The sequence below is a fragment of the Limulus polyphemus genome, unplaced genomic scaffold, assembly GCF_000517525.1.
Source record: "Limulus polyphemus unplaced genomic scaffold, Limulus_polyphemus-2.1.2 Scaffold264, whole genome shotgun sequence".
Classification (NCBI taxonomy): Eukaryota; Metazoa; Arthropoda; class Merostomata; order Xiphosura; family Limulidae; genus Limulus; species Limulus polyphemus.
The window spans coordinates 654,714-665,237 of record NW_013665874.1 but is presented as its reverse complement, the minus strand read 5'-3'; the positions used below and the strand labels follow the sequence as shown (position 1 = coordinate 665,237).

The following is a 10,524-nucleotide window of genomic DNA, read 5'->3' as shown; positions in this document are numbered from 1 at the left end:
TTTTCAGTGTTCTTCTTATTGCAATTCTAAATTCAAGTTGTTTTACGTTACATCTGTCATTCACACATATTTTCGTGCTTACTTCACTTCCATTCTTCCATCTTTTCCTTTCAGTCTTCCAAATGATTAATGTAACCTCTGTTCCTGCTCAACTTATATGAACATACCCATATATCTGGTGATGACTGTGTGACAATTTGTGCTTTGGCCTTGGTTTGAGCAACATCATTACAAGACAAAAGAATCTAATCACCCAAACGTTACTCAGTATAACCACAACTATGTCTCACCCACTATATCAGTACTTGAGATAATGAGAAGGGGTGCAGATACTGAAAAATCTAAAACCCCGGAATTATCTCCAACTTCTAGAGATTATTGGTAAATTTTATATATAACTAAATAATAACAAGAAAGGTCTTTTTTATAATTTTAACAGCTAGGTTTTAAAATGTCAATAAAGTTCTAAGCCTAATTTTTAAATCTCCACTCAAGAACTGCATTGATCACACGACTGTACACTGTCAGACTTACGGGTTTGTTATTTTTCAAACAAACAGAACGGTTTTTTTGTTGTTGTTGTTGTTGCTGTTTTGTTCTTGTGTGCTTTAAATTTCTTTTTTTTACAAAGATCAGCTGTTTTCCAGTTGTAAAACTATCGTAGAAGTCGCTGTCTTTCTACATTGATATCATAATCTAAGTGGCTTTGTTTTTATCTTTTCATGTTTTCAGTTTTATTAAAGATCAGTATTTTAGAATCAAGAGATCTAAACACTTGTGATGATAAAGCAAATGACACCAAATGAAAGTTTATTTAAAAGTTTTCTAATGTTAAAAGCCGGGTTTCGATACCCGTAGAAGAAACAGCACAAAAAGCCTATTGTGAATCTTTGCGCATAACAACAAACAAACAAAACAAACACTTGTATATGTTCACTAAAACTTTGTGAGGGTACATAAGAGACCTATGATAATTGATTTGAAAAAAAAACGTTTTTAATTAAACTTAGAAGAAAATAAGTTCTGTAATGAATTTAAAAAAATATATTAGCAAAGTTTTAACTTGAGATGAATGATTCTAACAACGGTTTGGTTTCAAAAATAATATATATTAATTTTTTTTTATCTACACCTAAAACGAGATTCCATACTGGAAATGATTCAGACGTTTTGTTATGAAATCAATTGTAAAGAATGAAATACACTAATTTCTAAAACAACTTACTCCAGAAATAAATAGCTGATATATATTGCTAGTCAAAATACAGTATACAATAAATACATGATTATAGTTGTTTACCAACAACAAATTTCAAACTGTTTCACTTTAACTGGATAGAAGATTGCAGACTTCGTTTAGAGAATATTTCAAGCTGTTTAGAATCAATTAATGATGTCTTTAACTAATTTATTATGACTTGTGGAGTATTCATGTGATCGAAGCACAGATTAACAAGTATTTATTTATTAAGTAAAGTGTGGTTTTGATGATACACAGCAGTGTTCTGTCACTCTGTTATTAAAGTGTCATTTAATATTGATAATATATGACATTTTATTCACTACTCGTCTGTTTGTTTGTGTATTAGGCATGGAAAAAGGACGAATGTTGTGAGTCTCTGTGTTAAATCAATAAACTCTAGAAGTGTGTGTATCAGTACTCTAGGAGAGAGCAGAGAAAAATAATATTGATCTATGAGAAAGTAGGAAGAACCAAAAGACTCATACATATCACAAACCATCTAACATGAAAGCTGTTAATCTACTTTTAAGATAAAGTACGTACACCACAGAATTATGGTGAAATATTATATATTACTCAAGTTATTTCATAAGTATTTTACTTGACTAAAATCAAAAGTAATAACAAATCGCCTTTAACTTATTCATCGACCCCAAAACAAAATCATCAGTGAATCCAGTAGTTACTGAATGTCAATGAACAAACAAATGTCAGGACTGGATTAGTTCAACACATAACAAAACAGAAACTGGCTAAAATATCCAGCATGTGGAAGTTTGGTATCGCTGTAACATAAGTAAAAACGACGGCTAATAAATTATTATCCTGTTAAAAACACGTATAATCTTTCGTTAACTTAATGAATATCATTTGAAGTTTTTGATTTGCATGATTTTCTCCTAATCACAAATTTAACCTGTGTAATAAATATTAATTTCATATACTTACCAATAATATGTTCATGTTTGTAAGCTAGATTTCATATCTGAGCTAAGGTTGCATGCAGCGCTAAATCTCTACAGTGTCATATATTTTCATTCGCTATTGAGACGTCTGTAAGACAGAGAGTGTAGCTAACAGAACTGTACAGTTTTAAATTAGAAATTAAAACTCGCTCCAAAGACCGTTTAAGGAAAATGATGAATCTTCACATCACATCTTATGCAAATAACACATAAAGTGAAGGTTATGATTACGAAAGAGAATCTTCTAATCCAAAAACCAAAGAAGTTGGACATCTCACATGGTGCTGTTAACAAAATAATAAACAAGGATTCAAAGGTTCAGAACCATACGTTGCAATCAACAGCTAAAGAAACAGAAACCACAGCAATCACATTCAAGTACATATTTGTCAGATCTCCTAATGCAGATCCAATGGACTTTTGGACTTTTGTCGATACAGGACCTCAAATATCCTCCTTTATTTCTTTGTTTAATAACAATAATGTTTGGAGACGGCTTGAATGGGTAATGAAGAAAAACTTTAATATAAGTTTAACATAAAAGCAAATGTACAACGTTTCGACAAGTTTTTGTCATCATCATCATCAAATTTGAATGATCTACAGGTAAAAGCAGTTTGTTTAACCAATATTATAGGTTAAACATATGTGTAAAAAATACTTGAATGAAATGGGTGAACTATAATTACATTCCACTAAATTAACACTTTTATTTTACAACATTCTGTTTACTATTTATATCACTTTTGTAACAGATGAAAATAAATTAAACACAAGGATAAATTATAGCACATTATGACCATTCTTCACATTTCATAAATGTGATACTGTCATTAAATCATATTTTAACTGGAAGTGAGAGCCTAACTGAAGAGATACTGTACTATTATAAAAACATTGTTTTGAAAAACTACAATTAATGCAAAATTATCGAAGACATTTACAAAATAATAAAAATTCAGACTTGACTACCTTGTTTACTCTCTTGTTTTTGATCTGATGCTTTCTTTTCATGGATGTCAGTGACAGGACTAACAAAACAATCTTCAGACTGCAACGGTGAAGGACTTTTTGGTCGCCTAACAGGAAAGTCTTTAGGTAGAGGTCCTGGTTTTCTTTTGGGTTTTGGGGCACCAAGTAGTCCATCAGTTAGTCTCTTGATTCCTCTAGCTTGTGGGCTTCCACCTCCAACTAGGTCAATGTCAGCTTCATCAACCATCATACGCTATCAAATAAGAGAAAGTTTACTGTATGAAGTTCTACTTACATTAACATAAGCTGCAACAATTTTTCATTAATCATTACATGCTAACTAAGACAAAAATACTTAAGGATCACCAACAATTATAAGTATATAAGACCAGAAAAAAAAAGCTTTGTTTCTGGTTACCCGATCAACCCTACAATTAAAATGCCTGACTATAAAGTTTTTTCCAATGCCCCCAAATTTAACTCCCAACTGACCCTAATGAAAAACGCCCTTCAATTATTTTTTTTATTTTCATTAAACTATTGTAACATTCAGGCAATGTCAAACAATTCATTATGGTGGCTAAAATATTGGCTGTCGTCCATGTTTCCCTAAAAAAAGACAGTGTCACAGCCTACTGGAACAGTCAAAGACGTGTTCAAGTCATACCATCCTAAACTAGATTCCAATTATTATGAGCAGATATCAACAGATGTTGATCTGGGTGAAGTATCAATGGACATTGGGATATACCAATAAGTAGACACTTTTGGTGTCACATCAATTGAATTTCAATGTAGACCTAAACCAAAATGCCCTGAAGAAGTTGAAAGTACCAGTAGAGCAAAGGATACAGTGACAAAATCCAATCAGCCCAATACTCTGCCTACCTACCCTATTTTCAAGAACGTAAAAAGGTAAAAAAAGAGAAAGAAATGTCTACCTACTTTTTTTGAGCATGTAATAGGAAACTAAACATTTTTCTTCTAGGCCTAATAAACCAACATAGGCTAAAAGAAGTAAAAATATTTATATAAATGATAAAAATTTATGAGCTATTAAAAACATGAAAGCTAATAAATGTGATCAACAATGATACACTGTCAGGGAGAAAAGCAATAAATATAATCTGTTATATAATAAAAGAGATAGAAACACCAATAGGTATGAACAAATAAACATGATAGACCATCTCATGATATAAGATGTAAAAAAACAATAAACAACCATCATGTTTAACTTCCAAGAACATTTTGAAACAGATTTCCAATATAGTAATTTTTGATTAGCTTCACATATATAGCCCTATTATAGAGCATATCACCTTTTCAATTTTGAAAGGGTTTCCAAACATATGTTGTCGCACAGGAGTTGATTCAATTTCTCTCAAGGGTGTTGGCATTCTTTTTAAATATTCCTGGTAATTACCCATTTGTCCAACAGGCAAAGTATGTAGTTGATCTGTAAAAATACAAAGCAGTTTAACCTAGCTCAAAGTTATTACTGCTCTATCTTGACAAAAAAAAAAATAATTTTTAAGATAAAACCGAATTCATACACACACAATAAAAATAGCTGGAACAGAAACTTTTGAATGAGATCATAAGAAATCAATATTACTGTTACAAACTACAATTATTAGAAGATATTTTGTTTGCAGATTTAACGAAAATTAAGCACCCAGCAATAGTTGCTATAAATGTACAAAATTTTGAGTGAAAAGTAACAAGAAATTTAATGAGTAAATTTCATCAGTCACTCAACTTCTTAGTGGACATTTATATTCCAAATACTTACACATACATTTCAGTAAAATGTTGCACTAAGCAATTATTCAAGAACCACTGTAGTAAACTGCCAACATTTGTTAAATACAACATTACAGCCAGAGTATTTGAAACTTTCCCTTTTGTAATGCTTACATGATATGCAAGGTAAAATACAAAGTTTATATTAATGTTTATGATAATGAACTCTAGGTTTCTGTACTTTATTTCATACAAGTCAAAGCCTTCAAAAGTGTCAATTTACTTTTTTGTAGCATTTTGAAAAGTTATGTCACAAATACTTAATCGTATGCACGATGTTTTCATATGGACATGTTGAAAAATACCTTAAAAAATCAAAACATACCTTCATCTTGCAATCTCAAGCGTGATAGTGTGGTTTGAAGGAAATTTCCTCTCATTCGTGTAATTTGGTCAAGCAGACTTATGCGGGAGATGTCAAATGGATTCCTATAACTTTCAGTTTTCATTTCTTTATCTTTCACAGCCAAATTAAAACCACTGAAATCATTGAGTTCTGAAATTAGACTGGAGAATCTATCTGCCAGGCAGGGATTTGATGTTAAGCAAAGATCAGATAGCTTTTGTGTGTGCAAACTGGGACGATGGACTCCAAGATTGATCCTGATGCTTTCTGTGCTGGCTTGTTTGTTCGATCCAACCATTAGCAATATTTTTTCATATTCTGACTTGGCCTGTTAAAAATTTGTTTCATAATGAAGCCTACAATAAGTTTTGAGGGGTAATGGCATTGCCTAATTTACTTCACTTACTTCTTTTCAGGTTACTTACAAATGGACATATAACCAAAATCTCATAATTAATATGCACGGTATGAATAAACTGTTTAATATTTTTAGAAACAGACTCCACTATTATTAAGACTACATAGAATTAATCATATGATTGGTTTAGAAATTTAAAAATAATCCTTTTCTTCTTCAATAAATACTAAGGCTTCTAAAAGTAGTACCTACTGACACAATATATATTACTGGTGATAATACATATATTGTATAATGTGTTAAACATGAAAAAATACAACATAACACAACAGTTACAGTCACTATGCATATAAGCATTAAACCAGACTTCAATGATGACCCTCTACTGTGAAAAAAAAAGTTTAAAATTTAGAAAAGCAGCATTACCAAAACAATTTGCATACAGAAAAATAAAAACAACAAGTGGTTGTTTAGTTTTAACTATAATTGACACTCTTCTATACGAAAGTCAACATCTGACAAGTAAGCTACTAAGGTTTAAATTGACATACAAAAAGGTCCAGAGGTGTTTATTTTTCCTCTATAAACTTAAAGAGTAGAGATGTATGAGAAACATTCAAAGTAACATTGAGGTAGGATGTTTTTGTCATTATTTTTTTTAAGTATTTTTTTAGGGTTAATTATAAATAATGCATTTAACCCTTTCTACCAGATGTCTTAAGTTTATATAGGTGTAAAATGATATCAAGTTTTGAAAAATTATGTGATCTATCTCTTCAAATATTGCCTCCAAAATAAAATTATACTGAAATGATGAGATTTTAAATTTTCTTTTGATGTAAGTTTTATTAACATTTGTTTTTGATAAAAAAATTGAAACTGTTAACAATAAGTTTCGATTTTTTATCCCCTGTTGTAATTATTATTGAGATGGTGGAAATCATTAAATTTCCCTGCACAGATACAGTTTGTCGTTGGATAAAACTAAGCTGAAAATCTAGTAACACTGCACTGATTTGAAACTTATTTCTGGCTCATATAGCTTGAAAACATTGATGATATCAATAATTGTAAAATCCAACTATCTGTACGTTTTATTTTAAAATTTAAGTTTCTGAAATTGAAAAATTGCAAATATAGTCTGAAACCCGGTATTATTTCTTTCTCAAAATCTATTTGTTGTAGAGTTACTTTCCTTCCTTGTTTAGTTACACTCAATTTTAAAGTTGTAAAATTTTTTGTTACCTTTTGTGGAGCCTTCGAGGCTAAGCAGGGCTTTTGTCTTGTAAGTTAGTAATTATTTTCTGTTATCTGTATGTCACAGAAATTTAATATATTAACTTAAGAGTTTCTTCTGTGGTTGTTTATTTTATTGAAGTAATTGTCTTTGGAGTTTTTTTATTTTCAAGAACTAATGAGTTTTATAACTTCAAGCCATTGTGGACATAAGTATTGTATTTTACCCTAGAGCAAATGGAAATACTGTGAGGTCTGTTTTGAACACATGTACATAAATGAAGAAAAGGAAGTCAGATAAGTTGTTTTTTTTTAATAAAGTGAGATATATACTAATTATTCATATTAGTTTTGATGCTTTAGATAGTTTTTATTATAACATTCCTTTCAACAAAGTGACCTAGCCGTGATGTCATTAGGCCTACTATATGTATGAACTAACTTTCAGCTCAACGGTTAAGTGGGACGTACATAATAGTGTAATATACAGCTATATTATGTACTAGTTTTTATTGTGTTATAAATCAAAATTGACCAGAAATATCATATTTATTCTTTTAAAAGGTCCCATAGTTATCATTCCATTTGTAGGAAGTGTATGTTTAAGATATCATGACTTTATGAGTAATTTTTATTTATGAAGGCTAGAGGTGTCATTATACTTACTAACATGTTGTAAATGGTTAAGTCGTCAAAAATACAGACAATATAAGAAATTTCAATTAAAATTATTCAATTATTTCTCGAACTCTTAAGGCTATAATTGTAATCAGTTGACCACCTAAATTTCAGCTTTTGGAGTGAAATAGTTAAAAAGTGAATTAAGTAGTCATTAGAAAAGCAGTAGTACAAACAATATATTAAATCATGTTTTTTTTGCAAATGTCACTTCATTTTGAGGCTCTGCATTTCTGGAATGGTTAGGCCAATATTTAAATCAATCATGAATGTTAATTCCCCAATTACTATTCAATAAATAACTATGCTAAAGCAAGACTCCTAGAACATAATAAAATAATAGGGAATTCTCAATAGCCAAGGCACATAAAATTCTTTTGGGTTGGATTAGAGTAAATTAATCTAGGAGATCTTTTTATCCTTTTTCATTAGATATATTTTTGTGTGCCAGCAAACCAAGTGTGGGGCATGCATATACTCAATTTGATTTTACTACTCATCAGGATCTCTACCACCCTACCCTCAAACTGAAATTCTTTTAGGAAGGATTAGAGTAAATTAATCTATTAGACTTTGAGTGTGGTCAAATATCGAAAGGGTTTTTCTTCCCGAGTCAAAAATTTTAATTATATCTCAAATCGGTCAAGAGGTGACAGAGCTAAGAGCTAAAGGTTTGTACTTGAAAAAAACAACAAAACAAACTCAGAGTCATTCTATGAGCTGCTATGCTGTGGCTAAAAAGTTAAAGTAACACTGAGTAGTATGCTAGTCTTTGAAAATAGTTTTGCAAACTGTGAATTTAAAAAAAATGTTACTTTTGACACTTTTGTTAATACAAAAATTTAGACCATAGATGTTTGTAAAAGATATGACAATTTACTATCATGCATGTACATCACTTGGACACAATGTTCTATTAACTTCCCCTGTATTATACTTTAGTGTATAACATTAAAACTCAAAATAAATAAACTTCCCAAAGCAAAATTATTACTCTGAGTTGCTTACACTGTGGGTAGGTTTATTTATAAGAAAAAACAATTTCTGTACATCTTAAATGTGATATGACAAATTAAATTTCAATTTTTAAAACTTTACACTTTAACAGCAGCATGGAAATTCCAATCTCTTAAGAGATTTTTCAAAAGTCTTAAAACAGGACCTCTTAGTCTCAAGACTGTTCTTCTAAACTGATACATATGCTAACTATATCATAAAACTACTTTTTAAACAAATATAACACACTTAGATTTTTCCCACATAAAGCACACACTTAATTGCTCTAAAAAATACCTACCTTTCTTAATATCTTGACCTACAGAAGCTTTAGTATCTATTGACAGGGCTTATTCTCTAAATATTCTGCACTAGAAAAATAATAACGAATTTTTCTAGATATGCTCTTTATCTAGCAGTGAAAAAGCTTAGTATCATCTCAAATCTCTTTTTTAAAAATTTAATAACTTCTTGAGTGCTTCCTGGTTCCCTGCACTCAGGAACTAAAGAAGTGTTAAATTTTTCCCAGTAAAGAAGTTATCTTAGGATGCATTCTACTGGTGTCTTGCAATAAAGAAATTTAATCTTTCTCTTGGTATTTCGTGATCTTCTAGGATGCTTTCTGGTATTATTGTGGGTTGTCTTTTGACACCACTCTATTGTAGATCACTTCTGACTCCTTCTTATTATAAGTAAACTTTGTTATGATCATGCTATATTTGCATCTTGCTTTTCTTTCAACTTTATTAAGGTGTTAGTCATTTCTATCAGGAATTAACCCATACCAGATTTAAATATAAAAAATTATTCAAACATACTGTTGGTGTGAACGTGTTTTGTAGTCACTATGAGAAAAACCTATATACTGAATAGGTGAAGTGCAGAAAAATAGTGGCCGATGACACTTTTTCTACACCCTATCCAGTGTATAGGTTTTTCTCATAGTGACTACAAAACACATTCACTTCAACAGTAGGTTTGATACTCTTCATTATGATATAGGTCCAGCTTATCACTCTTTGGTTAACTTGTGTTCAGGGTCACTGATGAGGAGTGCAATTCTTTGAAACTAGTATAACCCAATAACACACATTGATCAAAGTGTAAATTGAACAGGACCAGCCTTGAACTTAGACTTCAATATTAAGCAATTTTTGGAATAGTAAGGTTATTCATTATAACAAATTACTGTTTATTACTATATCAATAATATATAAGAAAATTAGATTTCAATTAATTTTGGTTCTTACTAGCAGCATATTTTCCTTTGCCTCTTTCTCTGTTTATTCTTTTACTCTCACATCTTCCAGTCTCAGTTTTAATTCTCACTGATTACCTTGTCTTTTATATATATTTCTACAAATCATGCCAAACATACTAGTTTTCTTTATATCGGATTAAGACATTTCATATTCATTGAGGTTCTTGTAGCTTCCAAATCCACTGAACTTAGAAAGGAGGCCACTCTTCCAATAATTCTCTAACCACTTAGTGCTGAAATTTCAACCCTAACAGATTCTTACATCAAACTTCATAATAGATACAAGGCTTTTCTATCTCTTAGGATGCCTTCTGATAAGCTGCACTAAAGAAATTTTTAATATTTTCTGGGCTGCCATCACCAGGTATCTTACACTAAAGAATTTTGATTATCTTTTAACTCTTTTCAGCATGGGCTTGATCCCTGGGACCAATCTCCTAACCATTTTGTGCTCGTTATAGTTTTCATGCTATAACTTTTAAATTAGTAAGCCTACATTAATGAAATTTGGCAGATTATCAGTAAACATTACAATGCTTTCATACACAAAATATAATTTTTTTTTTTATTAAGTCTTAAGGTTTGTTAAGCAATGTTTTTCTCATGCCATTTTTTTGCATGTTGCTTATTCAAAATGCAAAGTAATTTTCATTTTAAGATTAA

General features: G+C 30.4%; 1 protein-coding gene across 1 annotated transcript in view; it reads right to left on the bottom strand.

Annotated features, from left to right (window-relative positions):
• Positions 1 to 10,524, bottom strand: part of LOC106456849 (integrator complex subunit 6-like) — a 53,782-nt gene that overhangs the window by 5,745 nt on the left and 37,513 nt on the right. The window contains exons 11-13 of the mRNA XM_022382633.1: positions 5,312 to 5,660; positions 4,503 to 4,639; positions 3,181 to 3,433 (exon numbers count right to left, since the gene is read on the bottom strand). Of these exons, the coding sequence (XP_022238341.1) occupies positions 3,181 to 3,433; positions 4,503 to 4,639; positions 5,312 to 5,660 (739 nt within the window). The remainder of the gene's footprint in view (positions 1 to 3,180; positions 3,434 to 4,502; positions 4,640 to 5,311; positions 5,661 to 10,524) is intronic.